The sequence below is a fragment of the Festucalex cinctus genome, chromosome 7, assembly GCF_051991245.1.
Source record: "Festucalex cinctus isolate MCC-2025b chromosome 7, RoL_Fcin_1.0, whole genome shotgun sequence".
NCBI lineage: Eukaryota > Metazoa > Chordata > Actinopteri > Syngnathiformes > Syngnathidae > Festucalex > Festucalex cinctus.
In genome coordinates, this window is record NC_135417.1 from 9,755,456 (window position 1) to 9,776,555 (window position 21,100).

The 21,100-nt window shown below is 38.9% G+C and overlaps 3 protein-coding genes across 6 annotated transcripts; 1 reads left to right on the plus strand and 2 right to left on the minus strand.

Annotated features, from left to right (window-relative positions):
- Positions 1-6,341, minus strand: LOC144022940 (tumor necrosis factor receptor superfamily member 5). Its single transcript, XM_077528167.1, has 8 exons — positions 6,073-6,341; positions 5,846-5,971; positions 4,921-5,067; positions 4,751-4,844; positions 3,641-3,717; positions 3,149-3,256; positions 1,591-1,731; positions 1-522 (listed from the first exon to the last, which is right to left on the minus strand). Exons 1-8 carry the CDS (start codon positions 6,146-6,148, stop codon positions 380-382), a joined length of 912 nt encoding a protein of 303 aa, XP_077384293.1. The 5' UTR covers positions 6,149-6,341; the 3' UTR covers positions 1-379.
- On the plus strand, positions 354-17,201 carry tapbpl (TAP binding protein like). Of its 4 annotated transcripts, XM_077528163.1 has the most exons (11): positions 354-545; positions 3,644-3,768; positions 6,321-6,510; positions 8,608-8,666; positions 9,793-9,996; positions 10,087-10,359; positions 11,922-12,125; positions 12,225-12,395; positions 13,240-13,343; positions 14,077-14,302; positions 14,375-17,201. In XM_077528163.1, the coding sequence occupies exons 4-11, from the start codon at positions 8,615-8,617 to the stop codon at positions 14,440-14,442; spliced, it is 1,302 nt and encodes a 433-aa protein (XP_077384289.1). In that variant the 5' UTR covers positions 354-545; positions 3,644-3,768; positions 6,321-6,510; positions 8,608-8,614; the 3' UTR covers positions 14,443-17,201. The 4 variants fall into 4 exon arrangements, with proteins under 4 accessions (XP_077384289.1, XP_077384290.1, XP_077384292.1 ...); XM_077528164.1 differs by lacking the exon at positions 354-545 and having other exon boundaries at positions 3,574-3,768; XM_077528166.1 differs by lacking the exons at positions 354-545; positions 3,644-3,768 and having other exon boundaries at positions 5,859-6,510.
- LOC144022943 (vesicle-associated membrane protein 3-like) lies at positions 15,801-20,633 on the minus strand. Its single transcript, XM_077528170.1, has 5 exons — positions 20,091-20,633; positions 18,717-18,852; positions 18,482-18,640; positions 18,362-18,413; positions 15,801-17,201 (listed from the first exon to the last, which is right to left on the minus strand). Coding segments are annotated over exons 1-5 (366 nt in total). The 5' UTR covers positions 20,093-20,633; the 3' UTR covers positions 15,801-17,184.
- Between the last annotated feature and the right edge of the window lie 467 nt (positions 20,634-21,100).

Genomic DNA, 21,100 nt, shown 5'->3' on the forward strand with positions numbered 1-21,100 from the left:
TGCATTCTCTCGGCTTTAATTTATTTGGCTTCACAAAAATATCAGCATTTGGGAATTAACATCCATTTAATGTGAGAGTACAGTGAAAACGTAAATGAAAATATTTGCCTGCAAGCACTATTTGTGACATACATAGTTGCCATGGATTTTTTTTCCCCAGCAAATAACAGAGGATACGTTCCAACTTGAAAGCAAATAGGGAATCACGAAAGAACACTTTAGCATCGGATACCAATAAATACTGTCAAAGTGCTCATTAGCTTGCTGTCAACCACCACCATGACAGTTCCGGTAAAAATCCTGCAGGGGGCAGCAGCATCCACAAGTGTTTGTTGCCATGCAAAACAATTGGATTTCGTACGTGTGGACTACATTGCACTCAAGTTCCACACCACTCGTTCTCCTGCGGCTCCGAGAGGCTCCGGTGGTCCGCTTCGGTGCCGTTGCGCTGGTCGGAGTCGGTCTTGAGAGTGAGCGGAAGGTCCCCGTTGTGCTCCGTGCTGCAGATGATTGCACTTTCATCTGGAGATTGACGATAAAAAATGGTGACTCATCGTCATACGTTAGATTATCAGCCACTGTCCATGGTGGGACTTCTCCTCGAGGGATTTAAAAGCATTTGTTATCGTAAAGACGTCACAGCTATTCTCATGGTTTAAAAACAAAACAAACAAACAAAAAACATTGAGTATGTGTCATGTTACTCTCATTTTGCAATGTAGTTTTGACACCAGGGTTTTGGAATTTTTCATTTTTAGGGTGGTTCTGTTAGTTTTAATTAAATTTAGTTATTTAAGAAATGCTTAGTTTTTGTTAGTTTCAGTATTTTAGTTAAAGTGTATTGTGCGCAATATTTTAAAAAATAATAAAACACCATGGGAGCGACGCCATCTGAAGAAAGTTTTCTATTGGCTGTTATTAGATGACGTCACTTGCGTGCGACACACTTTCAAACGTCCTTATTCCGGTTAATATAAAAAAATAAATCTAGTTAATCACATTAAAAAGAATCCTTAAAGGCTCATGCATTAATTAATTAATTACCAAAACTAAAAACGAAGTACATTTTTGTTATAAATATAGTTAGTTTTTAAAACATAAGATGTAGTTTCAGTTAAGATTTTTTTTTTTTGTTTGATGGGTTTTTTAAAGCATTTTCGTTTATATTTTATTTTATTAATGGAGTTGTTTTTTTAAATTTTAGTATAAGTTTTTTCATTAGTTTTAGTTAACTAAAGTAACATTGCTTGACACACTGTAAAGGTTAATCTCCAAACATCAATACATATCAATTTACAGTATTTCAGCAGTTGAAAGGTGAAACATCAGGGTTATAAATAGTTGGGATTTTTCATTGTTATTAGTTTTAGTCCTTTTTAAAAAAAAAATCAGTTAATTTTCATTCATTTTTAGAGCAAATGTGTCAGCTATTATAGTTAAGAAAATGTTGTATTTAGCTTTTATCAGTGTTTCAAATTTATTTAGTCGGTTTGAAACAAAAATAAATGTGTTCCCTGAGCAGAGTTTGTTTTTTCTTGATTACAAAATGCAATATTCTGGATAATGGCCGTCGGTTGTGGTGTTTATTACCCATGTCGAGCAGAGTACGCCGGCATGCCTTTGTCATGTCGCGCTTGTGGCACTCATCAAATGTTTTGTGGGCGCGTAGGGAAGTTTGCAGCAAACCCTCCGCGATGGTCCTCGCCTCAGGAACGAGAACGTTTGACCTGCCTGGAGACACCACCAGCACAATTCAATTATTATTATTTTTTAAAATTTTCTCTGAAAGTACTTTTACTTTCACCAGTCTTTAGTTCCACAAGTGTCAATACTTCTACAACGTCTTGTGGTAAACAAGCTGTGCATGAATGTAAACATAAACTTTAGTGAGTGGTGATGTCATCATAACCGCGACTGGACTTTCCCGCCCTTTATCCTGAGGAAATATGAAACAGTTCACATGGAACTTATTCCAAAAGAGGCTCATATTCCTGCCACACCCAAAAATAAATAAATAAATCGCAATATAAGCATGGTAAGTTTGACTTTGAAAGTGAATTTGAAGTGTTTCTTTTTATAGAACAATAAAGCAGATAAACACAATGAAAATATGAATCAGTCAGCCTCCAAATCTTCAAGAGAGAACATACGCTTCTTCACACACCCACTCAACACCAAATCGATATTGTGTCTGTAATTTCCACTCGCAGTAAATGCCAGTCAGAAGAACCCGCGGCACACAATGTAGGACGACTCGGAGTCGTTATGAGTCAGCTTGCCGGTGCGATAACGTGCGTCACATGGCCGCCGCCGCCGCCGCATTGTTGTGTCAAGTTGAAAAAGTGCAGGATGTGGTTTTCCTCTTTCAGTTCGTTCATGTTGCGAAGATTTCATGTGCATAAAAAGAGATTACTCTTGATGAACAAGAAGATGATATATATATATATATTTTTTTATAGGCCTGCAGAACTGCCAGTGTGGAGTAAACAATTTTGACTGGGCTAAATCGTTCAACTGTGATTGGCTGGCAACCAGTTCAGGGTCCCGCCTACTGCCCATAGCCAGCTGGGATGGGCTCCATTTTAAATGCTAACATTGAAATTAAAAATAAAAAAAAAATAAAAATGTTAATTAAAAATTACAATTTTTTAAAATAAAAAAATGCTAAAATTAAATGCTAAAAATGAAATTAAAAATTTAAAAAATCAAAAATGAAAAAAAAATGCTAAAAATTAAATGCTAAAAATGCTAAAGAAATGCCCTGTAAATGCTACAAATGTTATATCCCCCCCCTCCAATAATTCTGCAGGGTAGTAATTAATGCATGTGAAATTGTAGCGTTGTGAAGGAAACATGCTGTAAATGCTAAAAATTAAATTCTAAAAATTAAATTACAATTTTTAAAAATTAATAATTTAAATTAAAAATTTGAAATTTTTAAAAATAAAAAATGCTAAAAATAAAATTCTTTTTAAAATTAAAAATAAAAAAAATGCTAAAAATTAAATGCTAAAAATGCTAAATAAATAAATAAATAGAAATAAATAAATACATAAATAAATACATTTTAAAAAGCCCTGTAAACGTCACCCCGCCCATAATTCTGCAGGGTAGTAATGAATGCATGTGAAATATTGTGTAAACGCACCTGTTTTGCATAATTTGCGTTTGGCCCTCCAGCACATCAGCCCTAAAACAACAAGTACGGTCAGCACAAAGCCCAGCCACAAGCCTGCAGGTAAAATCCACGGGCAGCCTGCAAAAAGCAAAAGAGGACGTACGATTTAATATATGGCCAAAAATAAAATCTCACATTTGTCTCTCATTATAATATAGTAAATCCTACAACATCACAAGTTCCAGCTTGACGGTCTATTGCAGATTTTTTTTCTTTCTTTTGCGCTGCGTAACTCTCTTTCGTTCTGTTTATTTTGGGTGTGATTCCCCTGCCAACCACAAGATGGCGGCACGCTAGTTTGCCACTATGTCAAATTGAAAGAAGAAGAACACTCTCCCTGCCTTAAACTTGTTGAGGTTGTGCCACAATTTACACATATGGAAAAGAAAATTGAGATGGCAAAGAAAAGTCATCAGTAAAATGAGACTGGAAGACGAGAATTCATGTCAAAATGTCCCCCACCAGATTTGAAGTCCCCGCAGATGGCGTCGGTGGTGGCGGTCCCGGCAGTCTTCAGCACTCGACCCAAGTCCTCACATCTGTCAGCGACGACACGCCGTGTCAAACAAACCCCAAAAGAATCAGACCAGGTACGCCAAAGTTATGTTATGAGTGGAATGACGAGTAAATGTATTTTGTTCATATCACTTGGCTGATTTTTGTGAACAGCTCTCGCTTTAGAATGTTGTTAAATTAAGATGAATTTGACTGGACTCCCTCAGAATAGCATCAAAAAAGCTGCAGCTCGGGTTTTGACCACAACAAAGAGATCAGAACTTGTTAGTCCAGTTCTAAAGACTTAACACTTGCTCCTAGTCAGCTGTAGAATCGATTTTTAAAATTCTGTAACAATTCGTTTGGACCTGAATATGTATTGACATGCTAAGGTAAGGTTCTTCTGAGGTCAGCAGACTCGGGTCGGGTCAATTAGTGGAGCCCGGAGTTCAAAGCAAACATGGCGCATCAGCATTTTAATGTTATGCTGCATGCAAATGGATTAAGCTGCCAACAGAACTGAAATTAGCTCGTGTAAAAAATGGAGGTCTTTTTCTGTCATCCAGTTTTTCAAAATCATATTCTTGCACTGTACTTTATTTTAGTAATTTTAGTATACCACTTCCTATTTCTCTATTTTGCTTTTAAATTCTTAAATTCAGCAGTTCTTTTTTTTTTTTTAATGTCTTAAATCAGGGGTGGCGAGATCCGGCCCTCGAGGGTGGCAGTCCTGCAGGTTTTGGGTGTATCTCTTCTTCAACACAGCTGATTTATAATCAGCTCATCAGCAAGCTCCGCAGAAGCCTGATAACGAAGGAACCTGTTAATTGGAATCAGCTGCACTTCCGAGTAGGGAAATCTATAAAACCTGTAGGACTCCGGCCCTCTAGGACCGCAGTTTGCCACCCGTCTTAAATTCTTTTGCCTTGAAATGTTTTGCAACTACATGAAGCACACTGAGTTACATGTGCAATACAAATAAAGCCCTTTTTTAAAAGGAAGCGATATGAAGCCAATCAGTGAACACTTTAGCACTTATTGGCTGACCCTAACTGTGAAACTAGTGAGACGTTTGACCTGGTGTGCGTCTGGCAGGCCGAGTAGGAGTCGGACACGTTGCTGTACGTCCCTTTCGCACATGGAGCGCAGATTGTATCGTTGGTCCCGCTCGCTGTTAAAAAACAAAACAAAACCAAAATTAGTTTCAAATGGAACGTGACACCTACATCAGTTTACAGAGGGCCTACTTTGAACCTTGACCCCTGAACCCGGAGCGCAGGAGGTGGCGGGTGTGCAGTGTTCGCAGGGATCTCCGCTGCAGAAGAAGCCCAACGCACACTTGCACACTCTGTCCTTGTCGGCCGCGCACTCCTCGTCCGTAATCTGGTGGTTGCCTGGAAGCGAGAAATGCTCGTCAGGAAGAAACCGTCGCATTATTTTAGCGATGATGCTTTTCGTCATAGAATTTAGGGGCGGAAACCTCTGAGTACGATATGCGATACAAGGCTCACGATATTGATAATTTCACGATGTGATGATACCGTGATTATTAATATATTTGTCAGGTAAATCCACGACAATCTACGATAAACTACTCAAGACATAAACTGATGGGTTTTTTTTACAATGAGAAAATAGTTCCTTTTTCTACCATCACTGAAACACAATATTAAAAAAGGTGTCTTCTTCACAATGAGTACTTTAGTGTATTTTTTTTAAACAAATACAAATGTCTTCTGTGAACAAATTCGTGTCGTTCTTAAACACTATTGTCATGCACGTCAGAAAGTTACATCGTCAATTTTTACATTTTATAAACTGTGACACAGTTCTTTGTGTAACATTGCAAAAGTAAATAAATAAAATTACTTAAATATTAAATCAATATTAATATTCCTCAGTAATTGTGTGCTTCAAAAAATCGAAACATGAAAAAAAAACCGAGTCAGTTGCTCGACAAATAAATAAATGTCTTCGACAAGTAAAAGTAAGCTCATCAGTCTTCCTCTCTTGAAGACATATGTACATTTCCCCGCCACTCTTATGAGGCGCTCCCCCTAGTGGCCCGCCAAGTAATTGCTCAATAAGACCTGAACAATGGAGACGTTATAGTGGCTGTACATTAACGACAAATATCGCGATACTTGCGTATAACTCTTGAGCGCGACTTACTGCGACTACACGACCTGCACCAATGGCAGCGATTGAGGTGATTTGTGGTGGCCGTGTAGCGTCCGTGCCCGCAGACGTCGCACTGAGTCTTCCCGGCGTGGTCGCAGTCCGCTCGCACGAAGCTTCCTGGCGGGAGGAGCGAACAGACGCGCGTGAGGAGACGAGATCCCGGTTTCGGCGGATGACGCGTTTTGAGATGTCAAAAAAAAAAAGAAAAAAAAAGTGACCTGCCGGGCAGCGATCGCAGCATCTTCCCGCTTTGCTCACGTATTTCTCGTCAGCGGGGCACTTGCCGTCCGCCATCTCACGCGAATGTGGTTGTGATTGCAAATGAACAACGTTTCCCCAACTTTGTCATCCCACGCAGTGGAAACTCCCCCTTTGCTATTTCGCCGTCTCATTTGCTCTTTGTGTTGTCTTATTTCCTTCCTGCCCCCCCTTCTGCAACCTGCATGTGTTTCCGCCGCTGCTGTAGGACCGGCGAGATGATGTTGATGTTGGCTGCGTTGATCCAATGAGACACGACTACACCCTTTTCCTCTTTGGCCATCATCGCCTTTTGTGTCTGCTGCCCCCTGGGCCGCAGCCAGAGAACTTTTCCTTCGTCTTTCCCGTCATCCATCTCTGAGAAATTCGGCTTGCGTGGATCGTGGAGGGACAGAGAAGTACTGACATTCTCTACTTGAGTAAAAGTACAAATTATTTGTCTCAAAAACAACTTTGGTAAAAAGTAAAAGTACTCAATCAAATAATTAATAATTAGTCTTCCCTCGCTATAACGCGGTTCACTTTTCGCGGTCTCGCTGTATGCAATTTTGCATATTTTTTGACAGTAATATACCCATTTTATAAAAATTTATGAAGGTTTGAATATTGTCAATGTTTGAACAAGAGAGAAATGTGAGAACATGAAAATGCCTCAATGAGAAAAGTGTATAAATTGTGCGGTCGGGGATTTTAGAGCCTTAAAACATTTATAAGAGTTGTAAAACATAAAGCTAACTACTTCGCGGATTTCATTAATTGCGGGTATTTTTTGGAACCGAACCCCAGCGGAAAACGAGGGAACACTGTACTCAAAAGTAAAAAAGTGCAGGCTCCAAAATATACTTGATGAATAAAAAGCAAAAAAGTATTTTTACCGGATGTGTCATCCTACGAAGAGGTGGGTAGTAACAAGTTACATTTACTCCGTTACATTTACTTTGGTTACTTTTTTAATAAAATGTACTTCTAACAGTAGTTTTACCACACAATACCAACTTTTACTTGATGTGTGAAGATCAGTGGAGTTAGACCAACTACAAACACAAAAGCGCACAACTTCTTAGACCAACCACAAAATATTTTATCAACAACTCACACAAGGCACACGGTATCTTCACGTCTCTGGAATTTTAAACCGCAGTTATAGTGCAAAATTAACAATGTAGTAATTGTACTACAATAAATCCCTGTATTGGATAATGAGAGCCTAGCGAAGAACAAACGTAATTGTTTGCATCCACCATTCAGAGGATTATCTCAGTATCGTGAATCGGGACTTGCAGAAGTTAGGTTTACATTTCACAAGAAATGTTTTTTTCTTGTGTGCTTTGCTTTCATTTCATTGTTGATGGTTCTGATGACTGCTGACTCTTTCAGCAACGTGTAAACAAAGCAGTGGAAAAATACATGCTCCATCCTCGTCGCTTTGGGAAAGCTTTCCCACTGTTTCGTTTCATGTTTACAAACGTTCCGTCCTCGTCGCTTTTGTTCACATGGAAGATGACCCGGAAGTGGGAATGCAAAGTTGTTGATTTTTTCTTTCTTTCTACCATGTCACCTTAGGGGCTCTGTAGTAAACCACATGCTATGCATGTTCATAAAAAACAGCAACTTTCCAGCGGTTGGAACATTTCTTTCAGAGCCGATTCCATTGGATCCAATTCATTTTCAATGACCGTTTGGTAGTTTCGCCTACCCACAATGCACCACGCCGCTACCCATAATGCAAAATGCACCTTGAATTTGAGATGCGCACTTCGCTTATATAATACAAAAATGAAACTCAACAGCAATTTGGGGCTCCAGGTGGAGGACAAAAAATAAAAATAAGTAAATAAAATAAAATAAATAAAAAAAACCTCAACAGCAATTTAAAAAAAAAGTAAGAAAATAAGTTCAAATTTAATTTAAAGTTATGTCAGAATGTGTTTCTTGCTTGATTTGATGATAGAATGACTGCTAAGACAGTATTACAGTACAGGATTTACAAACGTTAATTACAGGAAGAGTCAACATTTGTTCTCAAGTTGTCAATTGTAAATAATTTTCTGTGTGCAATTCTTTGAACATTTCATGACATGTCAATCATTGGAAATCGTCAATAATAGGCCTATAATATATATTTTAAAGGCATTACATAGATTTAACAGTAGGAGGCGCTTCTCCGCCACGAACCAGCTTTCAGTTTCACTCTGAGGCGTTTGTTTTGCGCATGCGCCACGAGGAGCGAGACAGGAACCGTCAAACGTGAGCAAGTGATACTTCTGTCTCCTGTCACAGGTTAGTCGTTAGTGTTACTACTACTTTACAAAATATACCGTGTCGTGTGACTTAAAAAAAAAAAAAAAAAAAAAAAACAGATGCTATACGATACTGTGGTCAGTGTGGTGCGCTTATGTCCGCCTGAACATAATGCATTTTTTTTGCAAATCAAAAGTGAAAGTAAATATATATTTTTAATGAACACATTTCCTCTGCTCTTATTTACCAAAAAGAGACGCCATGACGGTGACGGTGCTCATTTTGTGTGGATTCTTTACGACCTACGTGTGTGGTAAGATGTTTTTAAGTCATGAGTTTAAACTTTGGTACAACAAGAATTTGAATGGGGAACGACAACTACAGGCCATAATATTAACTTCACGTTTATGTTGACGGGGGTGGAATTATAAACTAAAACAAAACCGCCCTAATTTATTTTATATAGTGGTGCGGATATTTCCAACTTGAGTAAAGTTACAGGTGTTTATGATTCAGTTGCTAATCTGTAATGTAATGGGAAACGGCATATACAAGAATTTAATTAGTGACATTGTTCTAGGCAAAGTGACGCTCCAGATATGTTGGTACTATTGATTAGTCACAACTCAGTTATTGATATCTTGAATGAAAATTGAAACTATTCAAAATGGAATTATGACTATTCAGAAAATTGTTGACGTCTACTATTGTTAAAGAGAGTCGCAAACTTACCTCACGAGTGTTGACGCCGCTTAATTGCCACAGATTAAAAACTGAAGTGATGGAGATTTGTGTGGAGAAAAATATTAGTTGGATTCTTTTTGTTAAGTGTTCAAAATGTGTTATATAATTCATTGATTGTTCCATACCGGACTTATTGCATTGAAGTGTGGGGGTGTGCAGCCCAAACCTACACCGATTCCAACTTTCTTTTACGGAAACGAGCAATTTATGTCGTTTGCGGGTGCGGATGCAGAGACCACACTAATCCATTAATTTATACAACTAAAAACTTTACAATTTAATGAATTGATGGAGTTTAATTGTCTCAAAATAATGTTTAAAGCCCATCGTGAAATTTTACCAGTTAATATACAAATTAAATTTTAAAAAAGAGAAAGTGAGTATAAATTAAGAATTAATAAATTAAGAAATAAATTATAATATGTTTTTTTACTTCTTTCTGTCCCTTTTCATTTCTGTTTTTTAATGGAATGAAATAAAATTGAATTAAAAAAAACTAATATAAATAATCAAGTAATTTTACTCTTTGGACCATTGCTAACAATGAGAGCATCACTGCCATCTACCGTATTGGATGTGTAATTACACTTTATTCTAGAATTAAAAAAACAAACAAAAAACATCATCAAAATATTTGATATTAGCAAGCCTTGTGTCTTTCATGTTATCTGTTCAATCAAAATGGTGCGGCGCAGCGTCCGGGTTTGCGGACGTGGTTCTGTCCTGCGAGTTCATAGAGGACTCGGTCGGACCGCACGCTAGCTCCGCCTTCACCAGAAGCCCGGCCACCCTCATCTTGAGAGAAGTCTTCATCGGTTCCGATGAATCCCTTGAAACGCTCGCGCCATTCGTCCCGCCGCCCAACCCGGATCCTCGCGCCATGATGTTCGAGTCCAAAGGTTCTTTTTCCCATCACATTTTCCATCGTTTCCTTACCAAATGAACGGAGCTCGACTTTGACTGTCCCGTTCCGCCGCCGTGTGTCGCAGTATCATCGTTCAAGATCCCCAACGTGGACGTTCTGCTCCACGCGGACTGCAACGAACAGGGGATGATGTGCGAAATAAGCAGATACGCGGCAAAAGGTTTGAAGGAAAGGTCGGGATCGGACCATTTCCTGGTGTCCGTCGACGTGGAAAGCGGGGCTTTCGGCGCTTTGTTGATCCTGCGCGCCGTGGCGCCGGCCGCCGGCGACCAATCGAGCCTGACGCACGTCAAACTGGACCTGCCGCTGAGCCAATATGGAACGCTGCTGACTGAAGGTAAAATTCTCGGGATGTAAACGATATCCAAACATCACGATACGGTATGAAGGTCACGATACGATCAATATCACGATATTGTGGGGAGGTAGGCGATACAAAAAAAAAAAAAAAAAAGGTCACAATATTGGAAAAAAAAATAGCTCATACTAAAAAACAAAACAAAAAACATATTGTGCTTTTGCACATTACAGCCAATGAAAAATTAAATATTACATATGAAAATATATAAATATAATACATATGAGGCACTTGCTAATGCACGCACACATTGAGTTCCTGAACATATTGATTACTCACCATCTGACAATTAGCGTGGATTTTAAACATAGAAGGGCCAAAACATGCCGTATGAAAATTAAACGGTACTAAAAAAAACTAGCCACTAGAGGGTACTAGAACTGCACAAATAGAAATCAACCTGACTTTTTTTTTTTAACGGATGTGCTGCTTTTAATAGTGACATGACGACGACGATATATTGTGGGAGTTTTAATGTCACGATATCACGATATTGCCGTTATCGTGACATCCCTATAAAATACTAGAGATAGTCCGATATGGTTTTTTTCAGGGCCGATACCGATGCCGATTATTAGTAGTCAAGGACGCCGATAACTTGGATATTTGGAGCCGATATTTATTTTCACGAAAAAGGGAAAATATTGGCATCAAAATGTGGAAAAAATAGAAATGCCAGCTCTTATTTTTTTTATTTGGAATTTTAAAGCATATGCTTATTGAGCAACTTTTACAGTTAGTAAAATATTGGAGTTTTTTTTTTTTTTTTTTTTAATCTTAGTCAATAGTCTTCTCTCATTCAAAAGTTACATAAAAACAAACCATTGTTATTGTTGTTTTTTTACACAAAATTTCTGAAGTATTATTATTACTATTTTTTTTTTACTTATTATAGTTTTAATTTCAAACCAAAACAGAAGGTGCAGAGAGTTCCCAGGGTCAGCAGTATCTCTGAAAATCTAAAAAAAAAAAATTAAGTTAGTTGCCTCAAGGTAAGACTTTTTATTATTATTATTATATTTATTTATTTATTTTTTTATGGATCTATTATCGGCCATATGATTCTTCAAAATGGCCGATGCCAATATTCGTCAAAATGCTTAATATCGGTGCCGATAATCGCCTCAGCCGATAATCGGTCTATCCCTTTTAAAATACAGTTAGCGAGTTTGTGTGTCACTGTTGTTGACAGAAAGATGTTTATATTGCCGGCGGATGCTCATTTTAGGAAACACCATGTTTCATAAATATGTAAGGGCGCAACTAATGATTATCTTTATTAATCTAATTAGTTTTGAACATTATGACGGCCAATTGATAAACTGAAATGAAAATAAAAACATTTAAAAAAAATTAAAACGATAGGATATTACAGTATTTCAAATTGGCAGTGCAGTGCCTCCAAGTGGCCACTTGATGGTGCAGGTTTACACTCGTCATCTTCCTCCCGTGCCGAGTTCCGCCAGATGAAAAGGGAAGTTGCTTTGGTGCGAGTCGAGTTTTAAAGCTGTCCTCTTGTCTTTTGCGTTGTGTCCCCTCAGTGTCATTTCTGGTGTTTTCCACTGTCAAGTCCCTATCGGCGCCCCTAGGGGGCGCCAGCCTCCTCAATTGCGGCTTCAAGCATCAGGACTTGCCGCCCGACGAGGACGTTCACGTCGAGTGGCGCCAACAGTATCGGGGACGGGGGCGGAACATCATCGAGATGGTGACCAAGCTGAACGGCGCAGAAGGGGGCGCGGCGGTGGGTGAGTCCCGCGTCAAGCCTCGCGACTGTTGGGGAAAAAAAAAAAAAAAAAAAAAGTGAGGACGCGGCGTTCAGGACGATGCTACTTCCTGTTCGCCAGTGCATCACGGGAGCGAGGACCCGGGCATGATGGATGCCGGCCAGGTTGTGAGCGACGGGAACGCCTCCGTGACCCTCAACAACTTAAAGGTTACGGACGAGGGCGCCTACATCTGCTCCGTCACCATTGGTCATTTCTACGGCCAGCAGGTGGTCAACGTCCGGGTGGTTCGTAAGTACATTAGACAGGAAGTGACACCGTCTCACAAAAGTAAACGGAAAAGAAAATAACTGAACTGTAACCGTTTTAAGTGAATTCGTTTACATTGAGTAAGATGGCACTTTGAAAAAGACATTCGTTAGTAGTTACAACTTGCAAGTGAAGTATTTTATTACACGTTAAAACAGCATTTTAAAAGACTGATAGCTACTAATACTGTAACATTACATATGCAAAAATGTTGCTCACTGTTTTCCAAAATAAAAGCCGAGTTTGCCTGTGTGCAAATGACAAGATTTAGTTTATTTTGAACTCATTCACTCCCAGCCATTCTCACTGAAGCAACCCACTTCGCAGAAAGAAAATTGCTATAAAAACATGGAACCTACCAAAAGAAAGATTAAAGTCTCTTATTTCATCAGGAAAGAATCTGTTTCTTGTATCTGTTTCCGTTTTGCAGCGATTGGCATAAGAATATAGCTGTTTCATCATTATTCACAAACCTGTTGAAAATACTGGGAAAAAGAGCTTATTGCAACATAGCCCTGGCTGTTCTCTTATACTCTACTAGTACCTGCTGGCCGTTTTTGTAATAACTTCTATTTTAAGCGTTCTCTTCAATTTGGAGACTGCGTCAGAGCCTTCTGCTGTAGCATAAAAATACGTATAAATACGTTTTTGGGACCATGGCGATAATTAAAATAGAATGTTTTTATACGTTTTTGGGAGCAATTGAGTTAATCAAATAAGATATTCAAACGATTAATGGATAACAAAATACATTTATATTAATTTAACAATTGACTAATTGTTGAATGACCAAATAATCATTTCATCTGTTTTGCTCTTTTTGCAGAAGCGCCAAGTGTTTCACTCTCTGAGAAGAAGCTCGTTTTAAAGGGAAATACAGCGCAGACTCTAAGCTGCCATTGTAATAAATACTACCCCCTGGATGCTCAGGTGGGTCACTGCAGGGGACTTCCTTGTTCTTGTTCCTGTCCTGTTTTGTTTTTTTGTTGTTGTTGTTCCATGACCAAGCTCAATTTATTTATATATTATTAAATCAATGTCCAATTGAAATGCTATTAATCCATTCTTTCCCCAACAAAAACTACCATAACTTTTTTTTTTTTTTTTTTTTTTTTTTTTATCGACTCATTCCCTCCCGCCCATTTTCACTGAAGCAACCCCCTTCGTTCCCGGCTGTTTTACTGGATTTGGACTGATTTTGCAAGGCCCACAGAACATTGTGTTCTTTTGCTGTAAAAACATGAAACCTAAGAAAGATTAGAGTCTCTTCTCCCATCAGGAAAAAAAGTATATTTTTATCTGTTTCTGTTTTGAGGCAATGAGCATTAGAATATAGCCAAGTTTCATCATTATTCACAAATTTGTTTCAGAATTGTCGGGTAAACAGTCTGTTTTCATCATGGCCCTGGTTGATCTCATATACTCTGCTTCCACCTGCTGGCCGTTTTTATAATTACTACCCTTTTTTCACCCATTCACTGCATCAAAGTATGCTCTAGCATTAAAAGAAAAAACATAAAAAAACAAACAAGTAAATACGTCTTTGGTTTGGGACACTTAAAACATTAAAAATAGAACGTATTTATACGTCTTTGGGAGTAAATGAGTTAACATACCTCCGACATCCACATGGACATTTTTGACGCGCGACGTTGTCCCTCAGGTGGAGTGGCTGTCACACTCGCCGACGGACGAGGAGCCCGCCGTCTTCCCCGACCAGGGCTCGCTGTCCAGCCACCGGAAGCAAGGCGACGGCATGTACTCGCTCTCGTCCCACCTGCTCGTGCCCCCCGGCGTGGCCCCGGGAACCCGAATCACCTGCCGGGTGTCCCACGTGGCCCTGGACGCTCCTGTTTCCGTCAGTGCGCTGGTGGAACACCTGGAAGAAGGTACCGACTCGAGCCCGGAACCGAGTAAGGCATCGTGAAGCGTGAGATGAACCGCTGTTTGTCATTCTGCAGATGACTACTGGTGGGTGTTGTCTTTCCTGGGAATCACTGTGGTCTTCTTCTACCAGCTCATCAAATAGAAATGCTTTTATTTATTACCTAGTTTGAATTAAAGCGTACGAAGCCCCTAAAGTGACATGGGAGAAAAAACAACAACAAGAAACTTTCTCGTCCAGACAAGAAACATATTTGAATCTTTTTTTCTCCCATGTCACTTTAGGGGCTCCGTAAAATCGGGTTATTTGCTGTATTTTTTATTATTATTTTTTTTGACATTTTTTATCCACTGCACGTTTCATTCTCGGTACAATAATTTAATGTTATGTCATCATGAAACTAAATCAATGTTTGTTTTTTAACTAAAGCTCTGCAAAAATAGGTTTAAATGAAGAAAAACTGAATAATATTTTCTCTTCTCTGTTATGGATTAGGTCATTTTTGTGGGTTTGAATCTCAGCTTGAGTTTGTATATTTATTTTTTTTTATATTTTCTGCGGGTCCTCCAGCATCCTTGCACATTTATCAAATGTGTGTTTAAGTAGGACTGGCCGAAGATGGGGAGCGGGGTGGGGGGGGGCTAAATATTACAATTATTTTGTATTAATGTTGAAATCCTGATTAATAAACAAGATAAATCATTGATTTCAAAACATAGTATTTATTCAACTACCCAAAAAAAACTTTAAATGTAACTTGAAAGAACAACCAGTAAATAAATTTGTAACCAAGTAAAATAATAATGTATTAAAATAATAGCAGTAAATAAAAATAAATACCGGCTCTTCCTGCTGTGCCCGCCTTGGCCTCTTAGGGGCAGTGTAGAACCGTACGTGCATGGAGTACATACGTGATAAAAAGCGAAGTACAAGAACGTTGTAATTTTTAAACTTTATAAATACAGTATAACTAATTTTAACTCTTGAATATTGTAATTCCTGTCTGCATGTGTTACCATAGCGTTTGTGTGTAAATATTTACTTTTGAAGGAATACCACTCCGGCAACTTGATGCTAATTTTCTGTTAGCGCGTCAATGCGATTTAACATGGACTGCTAGCATTAGCGCTGGCGATCTTTCCAAAATAAAGCATGTCTTGTATATAATGACCCAGGACAAAATCAATTTTTTTATTAAATATCACTTACGATTAGCTACACTTAAATGAACCTGGTAGTGTGTCATAATCAGACAAGTCTTACGACAGTAACAACACAATGCCGTAAAGTGTCTTTGTGTTGATGCGCAATGTCGTAGAACTTCTCTCATGAAAAAAGTTCTTGTTAGCGCACATTTGTTTGTCCGCGCATTTTGAACACATTAATCAACAAAGCACCACTTTTCATCATTGCCCATGTTCTAGTCTGTAAAAAAAAAAAAAAAAAAAGATGGATGTTGCTGTATTTAAATAAAAAAAACAAAAAAAACACACAATTCCAAGAACAGTTTTGTTCATCTCTTTTATTGGCATCAGCAAAATTGACAAGCATGCATTTATCCTTGCAAACATTTTCACCTCTCGCTGTTTTGTTCTTGTAAATCACAAAACGTGTTCACTGCCAAAATAATAACCATTCGCGATATAATTGGATCGTTTGTTAGCTGCAGCTAATGCACAAATGCATGTTGTTGTTGTTGTTTTTTTACCGTCATCCACTCACTATTAGTTCTTAGAAGAAAATATGAACATCATAACTATATCTTAGCAACCCCTCTCCGCACAAAAATATCCCGAAAGATGAGATCCAAAGTTGACAGATCCTCGTTTGAGTGGTCGACGCTAGCTATGCTACGTGATGTTAACAGTTCAAAGTAGTCGCGGTTTGGCACTGGTGAGTCGTTAGCAAGATCGGGATGAGGGCAGTTCGAGAAAGGAAGAGCGCAAACACGAGTGGCGTTACTCAATGACTGTTTTTGCCATGCAGAAGAGGAAACGAAGCTCACCTGGGCTGACTTTGAGTTAATAAACGACTTGGCAACAATTTTTTGTTCACATTTGAAGATGTTCAAAATCTCAGTTTTATGCTAATTTCTTACTACATTTATTCAAAATAATTTGAATTCTAATTAAATTACCGAGTCTATACAAGAAAAAAAGCTGAAATGTACACTACTAATCAAAACGTTTGTGGGTCACTCAGTGCGTTTGTTTAAAAAATGAAAACATTTCTGGCTGGGTTGGGGTTATTTTGGGCCACATTAACAATGTCAACCTTTTTGATGCTGAGAACTACTTTTTAGGTACTAATTAATGTGAATGGTTACCCGTTTTGTCATCTCAGCAACACTGCGTCGGCTAGCTTAACACCACCAATGCTATATGCTACAATACTGACCAATTCAATGCGCTAGTAGAACATAAAGATTTACTGAATTTCACATTGTGGTCCTCGAAATGTCATGTAGTAGTGGGCGAAAACTTAGTGTGTTTGTTTGTCTTACAAGTGAGGACAAAACGCGTACTAGTGCCTTGAGGTGGATATAAAAGAAATGGAAAAAAAAAGTGTTTCCATACGCACGACTAACTCCACACAAATGTGCTTCTCTCTCCTTTGCTATTCCTTCTTCCTGCTGTGCCTCCTTCAATAATGCATGAGCAACGATGAGCCCAAGTGGAGTTTAAGCTGAAAACAAGCGCAGGGAGGAGGACGAGCAAGGCAAGGGGAAAAAAAAGAAAAAGTCAAGTGTAAGCTGCCATGATGTGTGAGGACAGACGGTGAAAATGGGGAGGATTTGTTTTGTTTTGTTTTGTTTTTTATGCTCTTGTCTGTCGTCCATCTTATCATCATTCTCAAGTCCATATTCATCCTCGGTGATGGGCAAGCTCAGTAGAAGAAGTACACTGCCAATGACGCAGAGAGCGAGAGAGAGAGGAGAAGTCATTAGTCTAATGGTTCCTCGCAATATATCACAAGCACTCAAACAAAACAACAACCATAAATTCAAACATGAAACTCATTCTTCTAAAACACTTGTCAGCCACAACCTTAGGTACATACAATTAGTTAAAATGACTAAATTCTACCACAACTGCGTTCTGTTAGCTAGCTGGCTAGCCGCATTAGCTATGCCTATATACCAGGGTTGTAATAGTTTTGGATGTTTCATGATAGTTAGTTTTTATTTCAGTTTGACTTTTGTCTTTAAAGTTAGTTACTATTAGGTTTTACTTGTCACATTTCTACCACTTCTGTGTGCTGTTAGCTAGCTAGTTAACTAGCTATGCCTACATCAGAGTTGTAATAGTTGTGGATGTTTCATTATAACTTAATTTTTATTTTAGTTTTGACTTTTGTATTATTTTTAAAGTTAGTTAGTATTAGGTTTGACTTGTCCCATTTTTACCACGACTGTGTGCTGTTAGCTAGCTAGCTAGCTATGCCTACACCAGGGTTGTAATAGTTTTCGATGTTTCATAATAGTTAGTTTCTATTTCAGTTTGACTTTTGTTTTTAAAGTTAGTTACTATTAGGTTTTACTTGTCACATTTCTACCACTTCTGTGTGCTGTTAACTAGCTATAGCTAACTAGCTATGCCTACACCAGGTTGTAATAGTTTTGGATGTTCCATTATGCTTAGATTTTATTTTAGTTTTGACTTTTGTTTTATTTTTAAAGTTAGTTAGTTAGTATTAGGCTTGACTTGTCCCATTTATACCACAAGTACGTATTATAAGCCAGCCAGCAATGCCTACACCAGATTTACTTTATTGGATTCGCTATTGGTTACCTTTTTAGTTAGTTTTTTAGAGCGAGTGCGTTAGTTTTCATTAGTTTCTATTTTTTGTTGAAAATGTGACCTTTTACTTTTTGTTAGTTTTAGCATTAATTTTATTTATTTTTTTATTTGATTGACAATTCAGGGCTTTACTTTATCTTATTAATGATTCATTTTGAAACCTTATTTTATATGCTTGTCTTTTTATTTATTTATTTATTTATTTTTTATCATTCAAATTTATCAAGGCAACATAAGGATGGAGGAGACTGATGTGTACTCACAGAATATTATCCCCACCACGATGACGCCAATGATGCCCATCATGATCATCATCTGAAAGCAGAAAACTACGTCACCGGTGACGGTTGACCCGCTCGCGTGACTTGCGCTCGCGCGCTCACCTTGCAGTTCTTCCACCAGTACTTGTTCTTCAGCTTGGCCGCGCAGCTTTCGAACTGCGACGCCCCGGCTTGGAGGGCGTCCGCTCGGTCGTCCAGCTCCGACAGCTTCTGGTCCCTTTCCAGAACTTTGTCCACGTTCACCCTCATGATGTCGACCACCTTGGCAGCACGGGACGGGAAAGCATTTGGTGATTATGCTTTATTTATTATTTTTTATTTATTTATATTGGTATACCTCCTCGACTTGGGCCTGCGTCTGCTGTAGCCTGCGGTTGCTGGAGGTGTTGGGAGGTGCAGGGGGCGCGCCTCCCGGGGCTCCGTCTGCACCGGGGGCTCCTGGAGCGCCGGGGGCTGCGGCATCTGGGGCAGACCTGGGAGGAACCAGATTTACAAATGAACTTGTGGAAGACTAGATGAAATAGTATAGATGAGGACGTATGTTCTCCAATTCAAATTTATGTGGTCCTCTAAAACTAACCATGCAAGAACGATTCATTTTTCTTGCAAAGTTTTGTACCATGATTTGATTATGTCATTATGTTTAGATTTTATAAAGTGCAATATTATAGCGAGTCACTTTTCTTACTAAAATATACATTGCAAAAAAAATAATAGCTGTTATTTTTTTGTTTTTACAGATTAATGGCCAACTGTGTATAATAACGCGATGAAGTGATTATAGATTAATGCACAGTCTTCTGAGCTAAATCATAATTACAATGTGGCCAGAGGCAAAAATGAGTTTGACACTGTGAACCTTGAAGGGCCTCAAGTGGAATCTGTATTACGATGAAAGTAATAAACTGGCCACTTTATTAGTCGTATCTGCACAATTTATGACCTCTAAAGTATAAAATGTTGCATCTACATGGGAAAAATACTTAATTTGTGCAGTCTTACATGTTTATAATAACAACATTGGGTCAAGATAATGCATTAGTGGTGTCTGCCTTTACATTTACAGCACAATGTTACCCCCCTGAGGAACAAATCCAGCCCCAAGTAGCAAAAAAATCTGTTAGTAATGAATACCCCCATCACCAAAAAGCTTTACAATTGCCAATAGATGCCACAAGATGGCGACAAAGCACTACATAAAGCTCCTCAATTCACTTCGACATATTCCATTGGTCACAAGATGGCGCTATCACTGTACATTGTAATCTAATTACATGTATATTTTGGAAAAGCTTCAACAATGATCCTATCTAGCGTTAGTTATAGCTACAACCGAGAAGCTTTTGCTCCAAGTACGTAACAAACAAAATACGAAGAGAGCACAAAAAAAGGAGGGGGGAGGGGGGAGGTGTAATACATAATAAATTGTGCAGATGTACCTAATGTTGTTGGCCGGACTCTTTCAGGTCAGTTCACGTTTGTAATTATTCATTATTTAACTCAAACACAACGCTTAATGGTGTACAAGGATGCTCAAAAACTGAGTCCAGCAACGTCCCAATGCGTCATTTAGTGTTTTGCATTTACGTCATAGCAGGAAAAAAAAAACTCGATGAAAATAAACAAGTTGAGCTTTCAATTCAAAACACAAACTCGTCACACACAAAAAAACAAAAACATTAAATCATTCCAAATCCGCATAAACACTCACATGTTGTATGCAGCTGTTTGTGCTGACTCAGCGGAGGAGGAGGAGGAGGAGGAGGAGGTACAGGGAGGTCCCGAAGTCTTAACGATGAAGCGAAGAGCAAGAAACCAAAGAAGAATCACACGGGGGTGGATAAAAACAACAACAAAAAACAGAAGAAGCTTTTCAAAAAATCATCAAAGTGCCGCAGTGCAGCACAACCCCTCCAAAATCAGCCGAGTCAGCAAATAGAAGAAGTGAGCTGAGTGATGCTGAGTAGTTCTCCTCAGCATCCAGCTCCTCCCCCACACGCACGCCAAAAAAAAAAAAAAAGAAACAAAAAGGAAACAAAAAATCTCCTTCGGACTCGATGAACGAATTTCCACTCCGGAAGCCGGCGAAGATAATTTGTAATGTTTCCTTCCTTCTTGTCTCGCTTGTTTGCGCCTGCGTGGAAGAAGGAGCGTGATGTGCGGGGCTGCTGCTGTTCCTGCTGCAGTAATGCGTCGAGTTGCTCTCCCACCTTTCCCCACTTGGACTCGGAGCTACAGTGCGGTACTAAGCCCCGCTCGCCCCCTCCCCTCCCCTCCTCCACCTGCACACTTTGCAGTACTGCAGCCCCAGTTCGGTCGAGGGGGGGGTGTAAGTGGACGTCACTGCAGTGCGTGGATGCCCACGGAGTATTGAGTCAACTCTTTTTTTTTTTTTTTTTGCTAAGGATAGATCCTCCTTCCACGTCAGTGCAAACATGTTTGCATTTGTTACTAATTGTTAGTCAAGGGGTCCTCACTTTACATTTTGACGAAACGAACCGGACCCCCATTGAAAATTCGTGGCATCAAAACAAATGTTATGTCTTTTAAAATAAAATAAAAAATAGTACTCTATGTTGTGCTGTAAACAATATTATGAACAGAATATAAAGAAACAGTTTGTGCGGCATGATTAATTCATGGCTATTCCTGGTGTGCGCGACTTGGCCACTAGGGGGCAGTATACTACCGTCATTCAAACAAAGATAATCAAGACTTCGC